This window comes from Diadema setosum, chromosome 1 (genome assembly GCF_964275005.1).
Source record: "Diadema setosum chromosome 1, eeDiaSeto1, whole genome shotgun sequence".
NCBI classification, from domain to species: Eukaryota; Metazoa; Echinodermata; class Echinoidea; order Diadematoida; family Diadematidae; genus Diadema; species Diadema setosum.
The window spans coordinates 30,525,839-30,550,473 of record NC_092685.1 but is presented as its reverse complement, the minus strand read 5'-3'; the positions used below and the strand labels follow the sequence as shown (position 1 = coordinate 30,550,473).

Below are 24,635 nucleotides of genomic sequence, written 5' to 3'. Positions count from 1 at the left end.
TTCACTTTATAAGGTGAGTGTGAAACATCAAGGGAAAGCAAATTAACAGCATGAAAGAATTTCTTTAGAATGGATGAAAAAATATAAAAGCTATTACTGTAAAACACAGTATTTTCGTGGCATGAAATTTTCGCGAATTGGAGCCGACGGCATTTTTCCACAGCATTAAATTTTCGCGAGTTGCCTCGAGCATTCAGTGAGTATAGCGTAGAGAAGAACTTTCACGTGCATCTTCATTTCGCGAATCTTGGCTCTCGCAAAATTTGCGATATTAAAATGCACGCGAACATTCTTCGTTTTACAGTATGTCAATGATTTAACAAATTAGTACAATTATGGAGTTTATTCCAAAAATAACAGTTATGGAAGATTTGTATTCAAGTCTGTATGTCAATCAGAGACTTGCGCAACGATGCAATTGTCACCTCATCCTCTTCACTTGTGCACAATGTATTTGTGACCAATATCACTGTTTTGCAAGTTTGAAATTTGATGACTGCAGTATTTCTTTGTCCACTTTTTAAAGGGATGGTATAATTTTTGTCGAGGGGTGGATTAGGATTTTAAAGGGATGGTATAGTTTTGGTTGAATTGAGAATTCAGCTTTTAACTCTATGTGAAATACTTAGAAACCACTTTCTGAAATGCTAAAAGCATAAGATTCTAAGAGGAATTCAATGTTTAGTTGATGTGAAATCGGTTTTAAAATGGCCGAGATATCCAAAAACAAAATAAAACAAAGCAATCCTAATAAAAGTTAGATCCCACTCTGCTGTTAGGATAGCTTTGTTTTGGTTATCTCAGTAATATCAAAAGCAATTTTTGTCAAATAAACTTTGGAGTTTTCTTAGAATTGTATGCTCTTTCAAACTTAATTAGAGATTTCTCATTATCTAAAAAAAAAAAAAAAAAAAAAAAAAATCATCAGAGAATGGTAGAAACCTCAAGCCCCATCACAACCAAAACCACTTCTGAAATATTACAGACCATACAATTCCAACAGAAATTCAAAATGATTTATTTGAAGAAAATCAGTTTTGAAGTGGCTGAAATATCAAAGAAAAAAACAAACACCAGTAGTAGAAAACCAGCAGTAGTAGAACAAAGTGGTCCTCATAAAAGGTGGGTCCCACCTTTTACGAGAACCTTTTTGTCTCCCGACATCTCAGCCATTTCAAAGCCAATTTTTGTCAAACTTTGAATTCCTCTTTGAATTGTACACTCTTTCATATTTCATAAGAGGTTTTGTCATTATCTCACAAGAAGTTGGAGACCTGAAGCCCCATCTCAACCAAACTGTACCATCCCTGTAATGATACCAGGCACTTTCACCATTCTGTGGTGATTTGCCCACTCATTAAAAAAGTCAACAGTTTTTCCCCTTGAGTTAGTTCTTCACTCATGGTATAATCCTTCCCTCTCATTGTGATCAAGGGGCCCGCTGGTGCTGGTGCAAGTCGGTCTGGGTGTTCTCAGCAGAGGGAGCCTCGGGGCGCAGCAGCTGACCAAAGAATACCTTGCCAACGATCAGATTGATGAGGTAAGTTTGTGCAATTAGGAGAATAGATGACTGAGCTAATCGCCACGTTAAAATGGATGTGGCTCAGACTCGTTTACTTCAGGAGACCCTGCCGAGGCACCTTAATGGAAATGCAAAACATTACAATTTCATGTTTTATTTTATGATGTTTTGATAAAACTTCTATAGTTCATTTTTTTTTTGTCTCGCCCACCGGAGGTGAAGGCGAGACTAAGGGATCCAAATGGCGTCCGTCCGTCGTCCGTCCGTCGTCCGTCCGTCGTCCGTCCGTCATCCGTCCGTCCGTCGTCCGTCACAAATGTTAAAGTTTACCTGCAAGACTCTCTTATGATGCATAACTTGGCAACTGTTACAGCAATGGCAGCCACACTTGGGTGATAGAAGCACTAGGGGTATCTACATGTTATGGTGTTGTCGGAGGTCATGTGATGATGTCAAAGGTCATTGAGGTCATATATTAAAGAGTATGTGCAAGACTCTCTTTTCTATGTTAAAGTTTACCTGCAAGACTCTCTTTTGACAAATAACTTCACATAAGTTGCTTGGATTACAACCTAACTTGGGTCATAGATGCACTAGGGGTACCTTCATGTTATGGTGCTGTTGGAGGTCACAGGATAAGGTCAAAGGTCATTTGAGGTCATACGTTAAAGTTTACTTGCAAGACTCTCTTATCACACGTAACTCGACACATGTTGCTACAATGGCAATCAAACGTGGGTGATGGATGCACTACGGGTACCTTCATGTTATGGTGCCGTAAGAGGTCACATGATAAGGTCAAAGGTCATTTGAGATCATGCGTTAAAGTTTACTTGGAAGACTCTCTTATCACATGTAACTCGGCACATGTTGCTACAAACTGTACAATGGCAATCAAACTTTGGTGATGGTAGATGTCTCTTGGGAAGTTGAAGGTAACCACAAGGTTAAAGGTTACAGACGGGGGTCAACGGACTTTTAGGGCCCAATGTTAAGTTTTTAGGGTGCATTTCCTTTATGGCTCATAACTTTTGATCCCTTTGTCCGTTTGTGACCAAACTTAGATGGAAGATGTCCCTCGGGGAGGTGAAGGTCGTCACAAGGTCAAAGGTCACAGACAGGGGTCAACAAACTTTTAGGGCCCGATGTTATGTTTTTAGGGCGCGTTTTGATTGTGGCTCATAACTTTTGATCCCTATGTCCGTTTGTGACCAAACTTAGACGGTAGATGTCCCTTGGGGAGTTAAAGGTCATCACAAGGTCAAAGGTCACAGAAAGGGGTCAACAAATTTTTAGGGCCCAATGTTAAGTTTTTATGGCGCATTTCGATTATGGCTCATTACTTTTGATCCCTTTTTCCGTTTGTGACCAAACTTGGATGGTAAATGTCCCTTAGGGTGTTGAAGGTCACCACAAGGTCAAAGGTCATAAGCAGGTCAATTAGCTTCTGGGAGTTATAAAAAATATTAATTCCTTGTACGCGAATGGGCGAGACACAATTTGGCGGTTGCCTTGTTTTTTGTCTGAGTGTAGCCTGCATATTAAAGTCGACCTTAAAATGGTGTGCTATTGCACTAAAGCCAAATGATAGAACCAAGCAGTGGAACCAAGGATCCTGTTCTTCACTGCATGTTAGCTACACTTAGAAATACTGTATATGCTAAATATTTCACGAGGTTTTTGTATTCATGAATTTCGTGGGTCAGGTGCGATTCGTGAAATGAAAGATATGCAAAAATAATGACTCTGATCCCAAGATGAATGTGACACACACATATACATTTTCTCTGCTCAGTACAGTACTCCACAATTGCGAATTTAACCACTCTCGAAATTGTTGTGAAGTCCCGCTTTACAAAAAATTTAGACTCGCTAGATATATGGTGTATACAGTATCTAATGTGTTTATTCTCACATATTTTTGTGCATTGAATGAAGCGAGGTCAAAGTCAAGTGATATGAAATAATTCCCTTTTTCCAGTAGAGGAGTGTCAAATATTTTTTCATGATGAAGGCAGTTGATATGACACACATTTATACTACAAGCTTGTGGACGAGTTTAGGCTGACCATCCTGAGGAAAGGTCAAATTTGCAAGTTGGGAGGTCTGTGTACTCAGCAGTGTGGAATTGGAAGAGTTTAACAGAAGAAAACTCAGTTGAGACACCCCAATTGTTTGTGGTTCCAGGCTTTCTGATGCCATTTTTGTTGTGTGTTTGTATAAATGTATTTTCCTAAACATTTTTCTTTTCTGCTGCTGTCACAGCCCAGCCAAGTGAAGAGCACAAATGAAATGTAATTTACCGTTTGAGCAATGTGTTGCTGATTTGATTTGGGTTTCTTTTCTCCCTTGTAAAAATAAGAGTGACTGCCTTAGTGTACTGTGGCTTATGAAGAAGTGGTTGGAGAGCCACGTTTTGGCTCACACACATTTTTGTTTCTTCCTTGTTGATCTGTCTACTTCGGCAGGCTGTGCACTTACTGGCAGCACTGAACTGGAACACTGCGAGTAGCACATGCTTTGGCTGCCTGTCTGCCATCATGAACCATCTACTCCGGCTGCCGCTTAATCCCATCCGAGAAGGTAAGCAGGGAACCCCGATGTCCAGAGGGTCAAATCCTGTTGCTACGGCAGCTTAACCCCGTTGAGGACGGGCTGATTTTGCCACAACACGCATTTCCCATAGACACGTGCCCGAGTATACTCGGGACTTGTCCTCAACGGGTTAACAGTCGTGCAAGCTGGCCGCAGTAAGCATACCTTTAATGTGGCAGCAAGCCAGAGGGATCACATGAAATGTAAAACAAAGTGCCACTGATGCTGAAGGCTTTTATCTTTCTGGTCTCACTAATGCTTCATGACATTTGCTGACATCGCTCTTCCAAAGAAGAGCTTGATGTTTATTTCATCTGATATTTAGCCAGATTAGAGAGAATTTCCATGGTATGCAGACATAAGCTATTAAGATAACTAAAAAAAAAAAAAAATGATGCAAAAAAAAAATAATCATCTCAAAACAGTTATTTAGAATTTGCTGAGAGTGACATGTCATGTGATAACTCATTGTTATAAAAACATTGAACCTATTTTTCTGATACATATATAGAAAGGAGCTGATTAAAGAGATTTGCGCCTTGTGATATAGGCACTCTTCCTAATCTGGAAAATGGTGTTGCTGAACAATCTTTTGGGGGCAGATGATCATACAAGTAGGCTATCAAGGTGTTATGATATAAACAAGAATATAAGGTACAGATTGGGGGGGGGGGGGAGGGGTGGGTAATCTGCCTCCCCTTTTGCACAACGATTCTCCACCACGAGAAGACCTTTTCGCGAGGCTTCTTGTCTTTTTTTTTTCAAGTCTCGCACAACTTTTGAGACCAAATTTGTGATGTCTGCGCCTACCGTTTTGAAGCTGCACTCATTTTTGTAAATGCATGTCACCCAAAAAAGGGCACAATTTTGTGATTTTGTGTACATTTCCTATGGAAAACAATGCTCTGTCTTGAAACTTTTAAAAACCTGATTATTTTTCTTATTATTTACTTTGACTGATTAATTTCATGCTAATTATGGTAGAAAAATGGTCGGGTGACAATTTCCAGTGAGAAAAACAAAACATGAAAAAAAAAGTTAGAAAACAGTGAAATACATACGACTTGAAATGACTTTTGGAAGTTTTTATATTTAATTGTCCAATATGTTGAAACAGATATATATATATATATATATATATATATATATATATATATACAAACCACCAAAATAAACTCTCAATGTATCTAACTAGTGTTTAATAGGCTGTAATGAAACCTGGAGCTTAGTTTGCATTATTAATCGAAATCAAATGAGAAAGTGATAGTTTTGGAACAAGGATACAATCATTTAAAAATGACAGAGCATTATTTTGTCATGATTGTGCCACCAAAGATCTGGGGTGGAGGGAATCAGCCCCCCCCCCCCCCCCCCAAGATATGGCATAGCCTAAAAAACCTGATTAGGGTTCAGAGCTGATTGAGGTGAACAGGAATTTTTCAGTTTATTCCATTGGGTCAAAAACTTGTTGAACAAACAGATGCTCCTTTTTTGTCTCTCACACAGTAGAAGGTAGTGAGTTATTACGATCTCTCCGCTTACATCCCGCCTCAGCTGCATTAGAAGCCAGCCTCGGGTCTTTCTATGTTCCGCTCCGGCCTCTTTCTGAAGTCATTGTCGTCGAGTACCGAGATGCCGTTAGCCGATTGGCTCGCAGGTTCTTCCAACTACTCTTGAGGTATGAGCAATCCTAGATGTTTCAGTCACTTCTTTAAAAACAGAGAGAGAGAGAGAGAGAGAAAAAAAAAAAAATGCTCTTTTTTTTTTATTAGTTCTTCATGTGCCATAGTGGAAATCCTCTGTGCGCCACATTATTCTGAGACACCAATGTTGTCATGCTTTTGGAAAACATTCTCTGTTTCAAATCCATGTAACTTGTATAGATTTCCGTTTAGCTGGACATGTAGTGAGCAAAGTTGTAGAGAAAATGCCAAGCTTTGCTTTGATGTAAATTGTATGACGAATCTGTTATTGCTTTTCTTTCAAATGACCAGGAACTACATTATTGTGAAAAGGCATGACTTTTGTACACAAAATAGTGACAGAAACTTAGAACTTACACACAAATTCAGTGGGGAACACCGCTTGCTAGTCAATCACCACAGAAAATGCAAGCTAAATGTGAAAGGAACGAAATCGCGAGGAAAGCTTTCATTGTACTGTGGCATTTGGCGATTTATTGATTGGTTTGGGTGGGTTTGTGCGTTTGAGCAGAATATGTGAAGTTGGCACGCCATCAACTGAGTCGGGCGTGCGAACGTGGCACATTAATAGTTAAAAAGGTGCCTGTCTCTAAATTACGAACACAGAAATGGAAACAAAGAATACTCATGACCATAGGCCACGTACGCTGTGCACTGTCCTGTTGATGCTTTACGATACACAAGTTCAGTGTGTCCTAGGATCTATTGCATGGCTGGCTCCCTTGATTTACCATTTAATAGATGTCTATTGCACTGCCATTAAGGGTGAGTGGGGGATAGCTGATTCTTCTGAATGTCATGTGACTTGCATTTATCCAATCAGATGGCAAGGATCTATACATGTGTTGTGTCACAGATGTACACACAACTAGTTATGTACATGTATAATGTATCAAGGCTGTATGCATGGTTGTTTTAATGTGTACGTACACAGGGTGACCAGATTAATGGAGAACATTCTATATGATATAGATATAGTACATACAGGCTGACCAGATCAGTAGAGAATTTTCTACGTGGTATACAATGTAGCTACAGTACATGTATGCATGTGACAGGAAATACATTATAGCTCACTCAATCTAGAATGATTTAACCCATTCCAGAAAATTCTGGGAAGTGCTTTATACATATTTGGATGAGTGAGGCACTGTCCCTGTAGCCCAATGTGATTGGTAGTTAATTTTGGCAATGATGTTATGCACATTGTTAGGCAGTGAGTCATCCAGGATTCCTGGAATTTGGACTTGCTAGTATGTTCAGGTATGTGGCCCCAGGTTGGAGAAAATTACAGAATGTACTAGAAAGGGGTAATTTTGGCAATGATGTTATGCACATTGTTAGGCAGTGAGTCATCCAGGATTCCTGGAATTTGGACTTGCTAGTATGTTCAGGTATGTGGCCCCAGGTTGGAGAAAATTACAGAATGTACTAGAAAGGGGTGAATGGATAGTATATTTAAGCTGGAGAAATTCTGCAGTAGGCAGAGTACCCAACACCTCTGCTCTGAGAGTTACGTCACTTCTGGCTGTGAAGCGACATGTTATAGTCAGTCCTGTGTTACCTGCTGACCTGCTATACAAACTGTGTTTGTGGAGATAAGGCCTTGGAGACATTTTGCCTGCAGAGAATTAATTTGCCTACATTGGAGATAGATTCCATATTATAGTGTCAACCGGACATTATTACGGCAAAGCTGTGACGGGCTGGATTCCTTGCTGGACATTATAAAGTGAATCATCATTCAACGCATCAACTGGACGTGGTCGTCATAACATTTGGATTCTGCACGTTTCGCCGTGGACATATATCCTGGATCTTTACCCCGGATTAATACCGAGGATTATCGCAACCTGCGCCTCTGGATTTACGTCGGAGGAATCATTCATCGGTGCGTCGCGGATCATTCATCTGTGCATCGAACATCGTATCTGGACACTACCAGGGAACTGTAGGGACTTTTTTCTTTAAGATTTGGATGCATGTAAGTGATTCCATGACCGATTTGTAATTGTTTCTATTGATCATTATTGTACTGAAGTGAAAACCGATTACGAGTCTGTACCCACAATATCACTGTTAATAAACCGCCTGAACATTAGTTGATTGTTTCTTTTGTGCGATCATTCTCAGAGTGATTTTGGTCGTAACAGTTGTATAAAAGTTTTATTCTGTGATTGCTTGTATGCACAAAATATTTTACCGTACATGTAACATATATGATGATGGATTTTATGTTTTAAGCTAAATGATGTTTACTCGTTAAGAAGATTTCCTCTCCCGTTTATTTTTTCACAAAAAAATATCACCAGCCTCGGTGTCTCGGTGAGTTGTTATCCTGCGTTGGAATGGGGAGGATTTCTATCAAAATAAGCATTTCCAAGAATAGAAGGAATTATATTCCCCATACTAAGAATCTTGCCATAGGATTGGTCAAGAGCTGATCACGTGATAAAGCGTAGTTTTGCCCATCACATCACCTGAGACGAAAAGTTCGTTACACTCTATATTGATAGTCCCTTTTGTTTCGCTGATCTCTAGTCAGTCCATACAGTCCTAAAGCGAGATGAGTGCGCGTGAAATAAAAGTGCATTACACTGTGGACTATCATATTAACTACGTCAAATGATAGTCCACAGTGCAATGCACTTTTATTTCGGTGCCACGGTGCACGGAGCGAATTCATTGTTTTGTCATCTACGCGTATACGTCTAAAGTAAACTACTTAACCTAAGCCCTAGCCTTCATGATACCTTAAGACAGCTAAAACGGTTTCTGATGCGGAATAAAATGGGAATATCTAGGACCCTAGACAGATGTGGGATATAAAGCAAATAATCAACTTTTAGTTTCCGGCAATGAGACAAACTATCACTTCCTTGGCATTCTGAATGTGTACGCTATCTTTCCTCAGCTGCGCTTCGGAAAGATAGCTACATCCAGATCGCCTCGGAAGTGATAGTTTGTCCCATCACCTTCACCAACGTTGATTATTTGTTTACTATCAAGGAAGAATTTAAATTCTCAGTGGATGTGAGCATACAGTCCTGTCATGAATTAGAACACATAAAAATTACATCTCAGGTTTAGCAGTAATCAATCGGAATGTATCGTCCAGAATTGGATATGTTTTGGTTTGTTTTGTTTTTTTGTTTTTGTGTTCTTGTTTGTCAGACAAAAATAACAGATGCTGTTTAATCCTTTAATTCCCAAGGGTATTTTGGTACTGATATTATCATCATGTTATTAAATTGAGACCTTTGAATTTCACTGCATATCTAATATTCCAACAAGACCAGATGGAACTCGCTGAAATGATTGAATTTTCACAAAATCAGAAAAAAAAATTACAAACATTTGTCCATTCAAGACAGGAACATCAAATTTAATCTCCTTAAATTTGTGGGTAATGTGAGGATTAGTTTTAGAGTTAGCAATTAAGAAGCTTTTAAATGATATTGCAAGCACTGTAAAAGTGAAAATGTTTGCGATGTTGAAATTTTTGCGCATTTCGCGCAACCCGAAACTAGCACGAAAATAAAAGCACGCAAATATTTTTGCTTACCATATGTTCCAGTAGTGGATGTCTTGATTCGGCGGAATTAAAAACATGTGAAACTCTTCTTACCCCGCCTATCGCGAAAAATTAGTCACGCGAAAATGTCCACTTTTACAGTTAATGTAATATGGTGTATTATTTTATATAATGGTGTATTGTGGTGGATTATGGTTTATTATGGTGTATTGTAGTGGATTATGGTTTATTAAGGTGTATTGTGGTGTATTATAGTGTATTGTGGTCAAGATAAAACCCAGTAGGAGATTTCCACGAAACATAGCAGGTAGCATCCCACGGGTGATGAGATCTCAATTTGTTCCAATGGGTGCAATGTCCGCCAACCAGAAATTAAGGAAACCTTTAAAAATCTGCTTCTCTGTATAAACCAGATATGAAAGGGCTAAGTTAGTGTTATGAGTAGGTGCATTGGTGACTGTTGTTTCAAGTTTGTTCGTGGGGGATCCCAGAGGCTTTTCACATTTCCTTGTTTTTTGAAAAAACGGGCAAATTTCTTTCAAATTCGGCACATATTATTTGCCAGAGTGATATCATACATACAATAAATACCATACCCCCTGGAGGCTCCCTTACCCCCCCCCCAAAAAAAAAATTCCTCTCAGATATTTGTTGGGAAGAATATGTGGAAAGTGAACTAGCTGAAATACTCAGGTGAGCGCTTAACCCACTCGATATCTTGTTCTTCCTTTTAAGGTACCAACGATTTGAGAAGGCGTTCCTCTTGGCTGTGGACCTACACTCCAGAGATCTCTTCATGGTGAGTGGCAGTAGACAACTTTATTCTGAATTCACATACTGTAAAAGTGGATATTTTCATTGCGAGTAATTTTTCATGCTCGGCCAGCTAAGATGACTTTCGCTTGTTTTTTTTTTTTATTTCACGGAATCAGGACATTAACTACTGGAACATATGGCATGCAAAAATATTTGCATGCTTTTATTTTCGTGCTAGTTTGAGGTTGCGCGAAATGTGTGAAAATTTCCACTTTTACAGTATTCTGCATCCTTCCTTCACACAAAGAATATTCACGTCAACTTTGAAAGTTACTGTTGGTTTGCCCAAGCCTTGCTCGGCCAAGCAACAACAAGGCCGAATCCAAAGCAGCTGTAATTTGGTCAAACTGCGTATCTAAAACTTTGGAGATTTTTTCAGATTTTCAACAGTGAGGATATAGTTGTGAGTGATCGTTCATCCACCAAAATTTAAGCTTTCAATGTGATGTTTTTGTTTGTTTGTTTGTGTTTTTTTTCACTGAGCCAAATGCTCAAATGAACTATTTAGATAAAAAATTGTCAGTCATGGGTCGCAATTAAACTTATTCCGCTTTCAGCTTCCCTTTGAAAATTCAGAGAGGGATTTTTTTACCAAACTTGGCAAGTAACTTTCCTGTATTGTTCAAATGGGCTCCAATGAGGCCCAAAGCCTCCAAATAGAGTAGAACTCTTTAAAATCTTCTGTAGAGCCAGAAGTGGCAGAGCTCGGTTAGTGCTGTATGTAAGTACATTGGTGACTGTAGTTCAAGGTTGTTCATAGCAGATCGGGGTACCCCTAAGAACTTTGGGTTGTGGGGTGGGGGGGGGGGGGGGGTAGGGGACCAAATGAGGACTCAAATTTTGCATTTTCATCTTCTTGAAAATGTATGGTAAAATTCTAACCAAACATGGCAGGCATTATTGATCAGGTTAGAGAGTGCTTACTAAGTCTAGACAGAGTTGGTGCATCACTCCCTACATGGGGAATATCCTATAAAACCAGAAATACTCTTGACTATATACAGTAGATAGTGTACTTTCAAGTTTGTTCATGGCAGATCCAGGGGTTTTATTTTGTTTTGTTTTGTTTTGTATTTTTATCTAGACCTTATTGAAAATGGGTGGTTAAATTTTCTGCAAACTTGAAAGGTATTATCGGCAGTGTTATACACCATACAAATGGACACCATTTTCCAGAGTCCCTCAAAGCCTCCCCCCCCCTTCCAAGAGTGCTGTGTTCCTAAGTCATAATCTGCAAGAAGAAAAAACAACTTGCGATACTCAGGTGCATACTAGACCCCTGCGTCTCTTGTTTAATTATCTATGAATAATTGTATATTCGCTGATGGGTCTTGGTGTGGTGCACATAATATACACATGCTCTCATTATTACGCATTGTAATACATGTATTTTCACATAGATGCAGCAGCAGCTGTATACTCTAGGCCAGAACTTTTTAGTTACTGTTTAGGTACTGTTTTCCATTGGAGCAGTAATTAAGAAAAAAAAAAATGTTTGATATATCATATTTGATGCATATACATGTATGTGTAGGTCAGTTGTATTATAAAACAGCCCACAATATAAAAAATTTTGCAATAAAGCCTAGAATATTAGGAGATATCACTGTTTTTCTCAATAAAACATAACTGTAGATGGTTAAGTCTAGAAACATTTTATAATTATACTGTAACTGTTGTTCACACTTTGTTTATTCAACAATACTTAACATGGATTATACCGATTAAAATTCTTACATATGGTTGTTCCTATCCCTAACTCACATTCAAAAACTATTTTGAAACACTAAAGCTGGGTTTTTGTTGTTCCCGCCGAACGAGTTCGAGCAGGGGACTATGAAACGGGCTCCGTACGTGTGTGTGTCCGTGTGTCCGTCCGTCTGTGCATCCGTGTGTGATCAAAATGTTCAATTTGCTACTTCTCTGTCATTTATGAGCCAATTTTGATTCTGTTTGCTTTATATGATAGCACTACATGGGAGCTTTGAAACTTCTACACAGAATTTCAGTTGTGACCTTTGACCTTGGCCTATATTGTATATTTTGCTTCAAAATGCTACTCCTTCGCCATTTCTAACCCGATTTCCATTCCGTTTGCTTTATGTGATGGCACTAGGTGAGGGCTTCAAAACTTCTACACAGAATTTTGACCTTTGACTTCTTTGACTTTTGACCTTGATTTTTGACCTATATTGTACATTGGCTACAAAATGCTACTCCTTCGCCATTTGTAACCCGATTTCGATTCTGTTTGCTTTATGTGATGGCACTAGGTGAGGGCTTCAAAACTTCTACACAGAATTTTGACCTTTGACTTCTTTGACCTTTGACCTTGATTTTTGACCTGCATTGTACACTGGCTACAAAATGCTACTCCTTTGCCATTTCTAACCCGATTTCGATTCCGTTTTCTTTATGTGATGGCACTAGGTGAGGGCTTCAAAACTTCTACACAGAATTTTGACCTTTGACTTCTTTGACCTTTGACCTTGATTTTTGACCTATATTGTACATTGGCTACAAAATGCTAATCCTTCGCCATTTCTAACCCGATTTTGATTCCGTTTGCTTTTTGTGATGGCACTAGGTGAGGGCTTCAAAACTTCTACACAGAATTTTGACCTTTGACCTTGATGTTTTACCGATATTGTACATTTTGCTACTAAATGCTACTTCCGGCGGGGACATATTTTATGCACCGTATAATTTCTACTTTTCCTTGTTTCATCTGCAAATGGTAAATGATGCAATTAAATCCTATTTACACTGCCAGGTCGGCCTGAGGCTGGCCGTGATTATGGTATGTGGGCCCACAATTTGTGCATGTACACCAATAATTTTGGGCTGGCCTATTAAAATGAAAACGTTTCGATATTTTGTCATAGTAGCACTCTCCATGTAAGTAAAGATTTTTGTCATTTTTTTGCTATTCTATGGTGAACAGGTGTGGGTGAATTTTGTTCACTCACATAAAAAGTACTTCGTGCATCAGTAATCAATTATCAAGATTTTCATCACTCTGTTTATTGAATGTTGCAATTCCAACTTTTTCTGCAGTTTTTAATGCAAGTCATGTGACTGTGCCCTCGATGAATTTTATTTTACATTTAAATACTACATGAAGCCAAGTGCATGAGGCAGTAATTTGGTTTACAATTTCACAATGTAATGGTGTCGACTAGGAAACATGCTTGCAAAGTGACGGGTTATACGTACAGTTCAGCAATAAAATTTCCTGCAAAAGAAGGACACAGAACTGATTGACTTCTTTGTGTGATATAATTACATTGAGATTATAATATATTGGTATTTCAACAATGCATGAGTATTGAAGATAGTTGAAGTGTCCTATGTAGTTACAGCTGGCATGCTGCACATGACGTGCCCCAAGTGTGAATATACCTGTGTGTATATATCATGCGATGATTTGGTACTTATTTGGGCCCCCCATGCATTTACATCATATCTTACTCTGATGTTATGCATCCCTCCATTCCCCCCCCCCCTCAATGCCCCATGGTTTGTCCCAGTATTACCTGGCATGGCTAGATGTAGAGTTAATCATTTATGTACTGAGATTGCAGTTGGAATGAATTAGTGTTGCTTGATCCTTCAGGCAAGTCTCAGACATGCTGTGTGGTTGCTAGAAACAACTCCTGTTTGGGATTTATTTGATTGTTATGCCTCTGCCATGAAGTGTCACTGAAGGCATTACGTTTTTGGGTTGTCCATACGTCCGTCCTTCTTTCCTTCTATCCCTAATCAATTTTGTGGACAGTATAACTAAGAAAACATTTGAGGTATCCTAATGAAACTTGGCATGTGTATGTGAGTGGGAGAAATTGTGTCTGTTAAACTTTTGGGTGCACATGCTCATGGTCAAAGGTCAAGGTCATATGCTAAAAAATTTCACCATTTCCCCCATATCTATGCAATGCCTCAAAGTATTTCCTTGAAACTTAGCAGGCGCGGTGGAGCACCCCAATTATCTCGCAGAAATCCATCGGCAGCCGAGCCTCATTTGCATAAAGTAAACAACATGTACTCACGTAGTTGAGAAAAAGTAAACAACTTCTCAAGCTAATAACAATTTAAGGAAACCTATTTTCGGATTAAAATTGAGTTAGTTTGAATTTGAAAACATGTCCGAATATGCACATATAACATATTAAAGGATTTGACAATGATAAAATGTGAAATTTTAGCGAAAACCTGGCGAGCAAAATTACCAAAAATATGCCTCGAAAATCATCCTAAAATTCACGAAGTGTGATTGCGGAACCAAAGCGCCATTCGAACAAAGTACACCAAAATTTATTTATATGCTTGCGTTTTAAATGTCATACCGTAATATTCCCGGCCATGGTTGTGTCGGAAAAAAACAGAAGGTGATATCAAAAATGACACGAACGCAAAGCGTACAGATCGGTCCCATGTATGTATAATCGCGTGACTGTAGCGTTGCATGTCACAGCACACACAACGCTTTGCTGCATGCAACATGCGCCACAGTAGCTCAGCAGTCACAGCTAGCGGGTTGCGTGTTAGCCAGCTCTGAGCAGTCACCGCCGTGCGACACTCAGCAAAATTGACTGCGTCACATGCAAACCAACAATGAGCACGAAATCCTTAATCTCACGTACATGTACTATACCACCACCACTGATCTCCCCCCTGAGGGGAGATCAGTGTGTACCACGCATGCCCAATATTATGGGAAAAGAAATGACATCATTTTCAATTGTTTCGCTGACTACAATTTTCTATTCCAAACCCTGTAGAAACAAGTTGATTTCTCAAAAAGTACAGGTGGAACCAAGCGTAAACTTTCACTATAAATGGATTGAGGCCTGATAAACTTATGTTGCCAATTTCGGACACATTGGAGCCCGGCCATAGTCCAGTCGGAAAAAAACAGAGAGCATGTTTTGCGAGAGGTGATTTTCAAAACGCTTTAATATCTCAAGTTCTAGTGCAGCAAATTTCTTAATTTTTTCATCAAAAGGAAGGTTTTTAAAAACTTAGATAGTGTGGGAAGTTTGAGTTTACTAGCGGCACGCATAGCGGCACAAGGAGAAGGTAAAGATTTGACTTTTTCATGCACACAGTTTTGGGCAGCCGTGGATGCCCGTTGGAAATTCAAATAGAACGGGGCGATAATGAGATGCAAATTGGAGTGCTCCATCGCGCCTGTAGTGTATACATGTATTGCCTAATAAAGATTCTCTGGAGAAAGTTTTGGACCGTGAGGCCAGAGGTCAAGTGAAAAATGCAAAAATTTCACTTTTTCTCCATATCTCGGAAATGGTTCAAGGTATCTTCGTGGAACTTAGTACATATGCGTGTACTACCTTACAGTGATTATCTTGGGAATTTAAGGTCATGGGTCAAAGGTCAAAGATCAAGTTCAACTCAACTCCTCAAAATTTAATATTTCCCTAATATCTATGCAATGCCTGAAGGTATTGTTACTGTACATGTATTACCTGATAAAGATTCTCTAGAGAATTTTTTGAAGCTTGAGGTCAAAGTTCAAAGGTCAAGTGAAAATTCTAAATTTGACTTCTTCTTCCATATCTTGGAAGTGCCTCAAGGTATCATCATGAAATTTAACACATATTCATGCATGTACTGCCGTACAGTGATTCTCATTGGGAATTTTAGAGTCATCGACCACAGAAACATAATGGCATGCAAAGATATCTACATATTTTTATGCCTCCGCCACGAAGTGGTGCCGGAGGCATTATGTTTTCCGGTTGTCCGTCCGTCCGTCCGTCCATCCGTCCGTCCGTCCGTCCGTCCGTCCGTCCGTCGTAGCGTCCATCCGTCCTTCCGTCTGTCCGTCCGTCCGTCCTTCCGTCCGTCCGTAATGAATTTTGTGGACAAGGTAACTATCAAAACCCGTTGAGGTATCCTAATGAAACTTGGCATGTATGTGTATTAGGGGGTGAAGTTGTGCCTATCAACTTTTGGGTGCACATGCTCAAGGTCAAAGGTCAAGGTCAAATACATAAAATTTCACTATTTCCACCATATCTATTGAATGCCTGAAGATATTCTCTTGAAACTTAGTGTATACATGTATTACCCACTTAAGATTCTCTGGTGAAAGTTTGGGTCATGAGGTCAAAGGTCAAAGGTCAAAAGGTCAGGGTCAAATACATAAAATTTCACTATTTCCACCATATCTATTGAATGCCTAAAGATATTTTCTTGAAACTTAGTGTATACATGTATTACCCAATTAAGATTTTCTGGTGAAAGTTTGGGTCATGAGGTCAAAGGTCAAAGGTCAAAAGGTCAAGTAAAAATATTAAAACTTTTTTTTTTCTCCATACCTTGGAAAATTGTTCAAGGTATCTTCATGGAACATAGTATATACATATACTGACTGGAAGTGATTATCTAGAGAATGTAGGGTTCATGGGGTCAAAGGTCAGGGGTCAAAGGTCAAGTGCAACACTTCAAAATTTTACTGTTTCCCTCCTATCATGCAATGCCAGCAGGGTTATTTTTTTTTTTACACTTGGTGTATGCATACATGTGTAACCTAATAGAAATTCTCTGGAAAGTTTTTTTTTTCTTCTTTTTTTGCCTCAAAGGTCAAAAGGTCAAAGATCAAGTGAAAGTGCTGAACTAACTTTTCCTCCATATCTCGGAAGTGGCTCAAGTTATCTTGAAACTTAGTACATATTATGCATGTTCTACCTGAAAGTGATTATCTTATGAATTTTAGGGTCAAGGGCCAGATGAAAATGGTAACAATTTACTATTCAATTCCGAAATTGCACCTTTTCTCCACACCTGTACCTTGAAAATTACTCAATGCCTAAATGTATGAATGGGTCAAAGTCAAGTTAAAGTCCTTAAATCCCTAGATACATGCTCTCCTATTCATCCAATTAAACCTAGGTCAAGGAAGGTGAACATTCAACACATTTGTGACAAACTTGTCATTTCAATATTTTGCCAATTTTGTGAAAATGTAATCACACATTGTCCACATGACTATCTAGACCTATTGGGAAAATCATGCATTATGGCGGAGGCATACCAGTCGCCAAAGCGACATTTCTAGTTACATGTATTTTCGTTCTAGCTTCTGGTTGCGCGAAATGCACGAAAATTTAAATACCGCAAAAATTTTCACTTTTACAGTAGTTCAAGGAAAGTGAACACTCAACACATTTGTGACAAACATGTCATTTTGATATGTGAAGATGTACTATAGACTTATTGGGAAAACCATGCATAATGGCGGAGACATACCAGTTGCCATAGCGACATTTCTTTTTTTTTTTTTTTAATATGCACAAAGATTTGAATATCAAGATACTTTATTGTTCTGCTCTCTTCATTTGGCCATGTTCCAAGCAGTCTCCAATAGAACCAATTACATCAATACAACAAGAAACTCGCAAAAAAGCAAAGAGGCAATCAAAATCAGGTTTGAGTGGAAAGTTCTTGTCATCTGCTAAAAGCAATGTGTGTGGGAGACATCAATGGTGTGAACAGGCTTAAGGTTGAAATCAATTTGCGTCTGTGTACAATGCATATTTCATGTTTGCGGTTTGCGTTTTGATGTGGTACGACTTGCAAACAGTTGTCTAGACACCACTTTTCCAGCTACAGTAATCGTTGGTTGCGGACCGATTTTAATCTGCATAATATTTAATCACTGATCTGCAAGGGTTTGACAAACTTCCCACTTGTCAGAAAAGCTCATCAAGGAAAATGAAAAAAATAAAGAATGTACGATGTTTTTGTCCGTGCATCACCAGTGTCATTTGTTTTCTTTACCCCTGCCCACACAAATTGTGTAATGGTGAATTACTGGAATCACTTTGTGGTCGGTCAGTTGGGCAGTTTGTTTGTCAATCTGTCATTCCATTCCTTTTTTTTTTGTCTTTCAAATCTCTTTTTTTTTTTTTTTTTGAGCAAATGACTTGAGATGGTACGTGTACACATGTCTGCAATGATATGTAGATCTGCAAGACTCATATTTTTTGAGTGTAGGCAGTGCATTGCTATGGCAAAAGAAAAAATTTCCTGTGAAACCATAAAATTATTGTAAAATAGGCTTCCTTCCTACCTTTTTTTTTTGGGGGGGGGGATGATTGACTTTAGATTTGGTACATGTGAGTGCTGTAGTATGTAGATGTGTATTGTCAATGACAAGCAATGTGTGGCCACAGCAAAAGAATTTTTAAATGAAAATTAGACAATCGTATTGTGGATTCAGCTTACTTATTCTGTTTGTGGGCATTTTACTAGAAATTTGGCACATATGACCAATATGAGTTGTAGATTTCCACAACACATATTGGATCCATGTTGAGCAATATATAGGCATTGTAGCAGCATAGTGAAATATTATGGATTGAGCTATTAACTCCCTCAGGTTTTGAAATTTTTACTGAATACATGGCTGAAATTATATGTTAAAATTGCAAAGCTAATACCACTTGGTCACAAGCATCGTGCCATTACTTGTCTAGATACGCTGTAAACATGTATTTATCAGTGTCATCAAATCTGATCATTCAGAATGACTAAAGTACTATTTTTGTAATCACAAATGTTACTCCCATGATATTTTTCAGCCATTAAAACCTTGTTAATTTACTGGTTGAGTAAGTTTTCCCTTACATATTGCTGTGGCGAAGTTGGCCATAATATAGATTGATATTGATGGAATTTCCCATTTTTCAGTGGGAATATGTGTACATGAACTTGATTATTACTTTTAATAGTGGGCATTATTTGGCGGGCGGGGGGGGGGGGGGGGGGGGTGTGGAGCCGGGAAATGTGCAAACGCCTGGAAATGTGCAAACGTCTCGCCGGGAAATGTGCAAACGCCGGGAAATGTGCAAACGTCTTGCCGGGAAATGTGCAAATCTCTAAATTTCATCAACGGGAAATGTGCAAACGTGACGCCGGGAAATGTACAAATGTTCAATTTTGCCGGGAAATGTGCAAAACGTCGCCGGGAAATGTGCAAACCATTCATTTCACCTATATTATGTAGAGATGGAAGAGAAACTCTCAATCAAAGCTGCGCACGAACCATTACCATCTTTACCACCTGTCTTAGCAACCATCTGTCTTTTTTTTTATTACATTTTCAGCATTTTCTTGCAAACCCTACAACGAATTTTCACCAGATTTGGCAGATAACATCTTAATGGTGATATGATCGTAATTTGTCAAAATGAGCCCCCCCCCCCCCCACCAGTCCTAAGGGGGGGGGGGGGAGGAGGAGGAGTTGAAGCCTCAGAGTCCCTTAACGCTTGACTTTTTTTTCTTCATCTGTCGAACCGAAAAAGAAAGAGCTAAGGTAGTGCTATGAAGACATTAATGACTAAAATTTCATGTTTGATGCCCTGATCGGGGGTGAGGGGGGGGGGGGAGGGGGATTTTCCACATTTTCAGCACATTCTCGAAATATCTAGGACGGATTTTCACCCAACTTGTGAAATACAGTCATATTTATGGTAATATAATCTTGATTTCTTAAAATGCGCCCCTCCCCATCGCGAAGGGGGGGGGGGGGGTTAAAGCTTCACTTTTAACATCCCAAAAATCTTGATTTTTTTTTTAAATCTTCTTCTGTCAAACCGAAAAAGATAGAGCTAAGTTAGTGCTATGAAGACATTAACGTGATTAATGAATGAAATTTCATGTTTGATTATGGCGGATCAAGGGGTGCCCAGATCGGGGGGGGGGGGGGGGGGGGGTGATGGGTGGAGGGGGATATTCCACATTTTTAGCATCTTATTCTTGAAACATCTATGAGGGATTTTCACCAAACTTGGCAGATTGCGTCTTTACGGTGATATGCACTTAATTTGTTAAAATGAGCCCCCCTCCCATACACACACACACACACACACACACACACACACACACACACACACACCGCTTAAGGGGGGGGGGGGGTTGAAGCCTCGGAGTCCCTAAACTCAATTTTTATCTTCTGTCAAACCGGAAAAGAGAGCTTAGTTAGTGCTAGTATGAAGACATTAATGCCTGAAATTTTATTTCACGTTTGATTGTGGCGGATCGAGGGGTGTCCTTATGGGGGGGTGAGGGGGAGGAGGGGGATTTTCACATATTCTGCATCCTCTTGAGAAATCTTTGACGGATTTTCACCGAACGTGGGAGGTAGCATCTCTAGGGTAATAGAATCCCACTTTGTTCGAAGGGGCAACAAGTCCAAGTTGTTCCCCTTCCCCAAAGCTAGGGATAAGACCAGGGTAGCCCCCACGTCATTTAGTAAGCAGACGTGAAATTTCATCAAAGTATAGATCTACCTTCTAAAAATGTGATAAAATTGTGTTCTATTACTCTTGGTTGTATAAAAAACAAATCTTAAAAGAGTATGTATTCCGGTTTTGTTTCATATGTATAGGGTTTTCAAAAAAATTCTGAATTCCACCCGAACGACCCCACCCCCCTCGTCTTGGTCCCTTTCAAGTTCAAGGGGCGGAGATGGGGTAGGGGGCTCCATCTCCTCCCACCTTAGGGCTTGAGGCAGTGCTCATTTAGACAAATTGAGGTCATATCACCAGATAAATACGCTACGCTACGTTTCAAGCTTGGCAAATATCTATTATATAAGGATTTCAAGAAGAAGCTGATGAATATGTGACAAATCCGCCTCCGCCGCACTTAACATTAATTCATGAATTAACTTACCATAACAGGCACTAGCACTCTATTAGCTCCATCATTTGTATAGAAGTTTTGTTTTGTTTTGTTTTGTTGTTGTTGGGTTTTTTTAAGCTGATGTATGATTTTATTATCCGAGGGATGCGTCTTGAGTTTTCAGGAAAAAGGCAAAAAATGTGAAAATTAAGCCTCCTTCCTACCCACTCCCCTTTTTGGGCATCCCTTCATCTGTCATAGTAAACTTGAACCTACATCATGCATTAACTGTATTTACAGTACTATCACCATAAAGATGCTATCTGCCAAGTTTGGTGAAAATTCGTCATAGGTTTTTCAAGAAGATGGAGAAAATTTTGAAAATCCCCCTCCTCCCCCTGGTTACAGCTCGTTATTCCGAAGGTTCGTTATTCCGAAGGCTCTTTATTCCTAAGATTCGTTATTCCGAAGGTTCATTGTTCCGAATTTCAATTACGGATTAACCAGTCTTCGGAATAACGAACCTTCGGAATAACGCCACAAATTTTCGGATTAACGAACCCTTTTTCATTTTCGGATTAACGAACCTCTAGGTATAGGGACTTTGCGTGTTTCGGATTAACGACCCTTAGGAATAACGAACCTTCGGAATAACGAACAGCACCCCCTCCCCCTCACACTCACCTACCCCCAATCAGAGCACTAACTTTTTCGGTTCGACAGTAAAAAAAAAAAAAAATCAAGAGAATAGGGACTCTGTGAGGGTTCACCCCCCCCCCCCTCGTCGGCGGGGGGGGGGGGGGGGGATTCAATTTAACAAATTAAGATCGAATCACAATAGATATACTATCTGCCAAGTTTGGTGAAAATCCGTCATACATTTTACAAGACTACGCAGAAAATGTGGAAAATCCCCCTCCTCCCCCTCACACCCCTTATCAGGGCACTCCTGGACCCGTCATAATCAAACCTGAAATTTTAGTAACTATAGTGTCTTCATATAACGTAGTTCTATATTCTTCGGTTCAACAGAAGAAGATTACAAATTCCAGAGTTTAGGGACCTGAAACTCCAACTCCTCCTCCCCCCCCCCCCCCCCCCCCCTTGGCGGTGGGAGGGGGTGGGGCTCATTTTACCATATAAGACCATATCACCGTAAAGATGGTATCTGCTAAGTTTGGTGAAAATCCTTCTTGAGAATCATCAAGAAGATGCAGTAAATGTGGACAATCCCCCTCCTCTCCATCACTCCCCCCCCCCCCACCCCAAATCAGGGCACCCCTGGATCCGCCATAATCAAACATGAAATTTCAGTCATTAATGTCTTCAAGGCACTAACTTAGCTCTATCTTTTTTTTTTTTTGTTCGACAGAAAAAGATTTTTAAACATCCAGAGTTTAGGGACTCTGAGGCTTCAACCCCCCCCCCTTTTTTTCGGCCGGGGGTGGGAGGGGGAGGATTGGGGGCTAATTTCAATTCATAAAGATCATATCACCGTATAATGAGGCTATCTGACAAGTTTAGTGAAAATCTGTCCTAGACTTTTCAAAAAGATACTGACAATGTAGAAAATCCCTCTCCTCCCCTCACCCCCCCCCCCCCCCCCCCGCGATCCGGACACCCATGGATCCGTCATAATCAAACATGCAATTTCAGTCATTAATGTCTTCATAGCACTAGATTAGGGACTCTGAGGCTTCAATTTGAAGACTCCTTCCCACTTATGGCCCTGTGCCCTGCATCCCTGGATCTGTCATTAAACGTGAACTCCTGTCATCAATATCTTTAAAGAACCAACCTAGCTCATTCTTATTTGGTTATATAATACAAGAAGAATTTCGATAATACCGTAGTTCTGGGACTTTGAGGCCCCCTCCCTTTTTCAGGGGGGGGGGGGGTGGCTACTATATAAACAAATTGAGATCCCATTGCCATAATCGTGCTACCTGCCAATTTTGTTGAAAATCTGTCAAGGATTTCATTAAGAAAATCTAAATGGTGGAAGTTCATGGGCAGTTTTGATATGGAGTTTATCTACTATCTTTATACACAATATCGCTAAAGTAAATGATTTGCACATTTCCCGGCGACGTTTTGCACAATTCCCGGCAAAATTGAACTTTTGCACATTTCCCGGCGTCATGTTTGCACATTTCCCGTTGATGAAATTTGCACATTTCCCGGCGAAACGTTTGCACATTTCCCGGCGTTTGCACATTTCCTGGCAAGACGTTTGCACATTTCCCGGCGTTTGCACATTTCCCGGCGAGACGTTTGCACAATTCCCGGCGTTTGCACATTTCCCGGCGTTTGCACATTTCCCGGCTCCACAGGGGGGGGGGGGGGGGGGGGATGGTATCTTAAAATCACATTCAGTGATTCTTAGGTATTTTTTTTCTTTTGATAAAAGGAAACCAAAGCCCAAATATAGATGTGGATTTAGTGGAAGCACCAATATTAGTAAAGCGCATCAGTGAAAGTCTGCATAACTTTCATGTCATGTTCTACTATAATATAAAGAAAATGTGAGAATACCACAAAATTTTATTTTTCATAAAAAGCACACATTCCATCATCTTGTTACTGACATATATTGAGAGTAATAACATTCCCCCTGCTTTCTGAAAGAGGTAAGAAAAGTTCTTTTTCATTTTGCTACAAATGTGAAATTATGATGAATTTTCTATATAATTTCTTGTATTGTAATAAAAGAAATTACATCATGAAGCATAGTAGGCTCCTTATACAGCAATGACAGCACCAAAATAAAAATAAAAATAAGTAACTTTTGAATCGCTTGTCCGATACCCCTCAAACTTTCAGTGATGTGTTCTACTAATATTGCTATTATCAAGTCAATGATACTTGTGTGATTTTCTTCGGCATTACGTACTCTGTCCGATAGAGCCGTTACTTTAACTGGAGTATTAGATTCTCAGAATCCGATCAGTAAAAAGGAGAGTGAAAGTTAGGCAGGTATGTGTATCATGATAAATGCAGTTCAGGAATTAGGATAGGATTACTATTTCTAGTATTCTGTGTAAACCATTGATATTCCTGACTTCTTCCTTGAATGTGTTATTGCTACAGTAGTTCTACCAAGTGTTGCTGAAAGGACAACTGTACACTTGTTATCAGACAGTTGGAAATATGTGAAAACTCTTGATGGATTGTTCTGATTTTCGCAGAATTTCACTACGTGTATTTGGTTCTGCTTTAATCTAATGGCACACAGATGTCTGACTCCTATTCTTTTTACAAGACAAGACAAAAGATATTTTAGTGTTATAGCTCTGACACATGAAGAAATATTTCAGTTCTGCTGAACTTTATAGAGACGATTATTCTGTTAGAAAAAGATGAAACCTTTTGAAAATTGGTGACATAAAGACATTGAATGATTTCTGCAATGAAACTGCACCCGATAAACACTGCAAACTACTTTGCAAGCTTTACCAAAACTACAAAATAACAAATTGAAATGCTGCGTGATAACAACTTGAATATGAGGTGAACATAGTGAATATATCATACAACACGATTTAAAAGGAACCTTAAAATTGTTCTATAGACAAGCTTTGTGGTATACTTGTCCATCCTAGATGGCTTAACACACTTGATGGACTGTTCAGATCAATGGTGCATAAAAATGGTGGTTATGTATATTCTGAGTCCTCATACAGAAAAAAGAAAAATGCCATCAAACAGAAGTCATGGATCAGTCAATGAGAATAAAGTATTCTGAGACTGTATTTGATTTTTACCCCCACCAAGGGATGTTTTCATTGGCATTGGTTAGTTTGTTGGTTTGTTG

The 24,635-nt window shown here is 39.4% G+C and overlaps 1 protein-coding gene across 1 annotated transcript in view; it reads left to right on the top strand.

The window, feature by feature from the left end:
- LOC140229613 (WD repeat-containing and planar cell polarity effector protein fritz homolog) overlaps positions 1 to 24,635 on the top strand; it is an 81,260-nt gene that overhangs the window by 35,293 nt on the left and 21,332 nt on the right. Inside the window, exons 18-21 of the mRNA XM_072309864.1 lie at positions 1,435 to 1,540; positions 3,991 to 4,105; positions 5,672 to 5,795; positions 10,091 to 10,154. Coding sequence (XP_072165965.1) covers positions 1,435 to 1,540; positions 3,991 to 4,105; positions 5,672 to 5,795; positions 10,091 to 10,154 — 409 coding nt within the window. The remainder of the gene's footprint in view (positions 1 to 1,434; positions 1,541 to 3,990; positions 4,106 to 5,671; positions 5,796 to 10,090; positions 10,155 to 24,635) is intronic.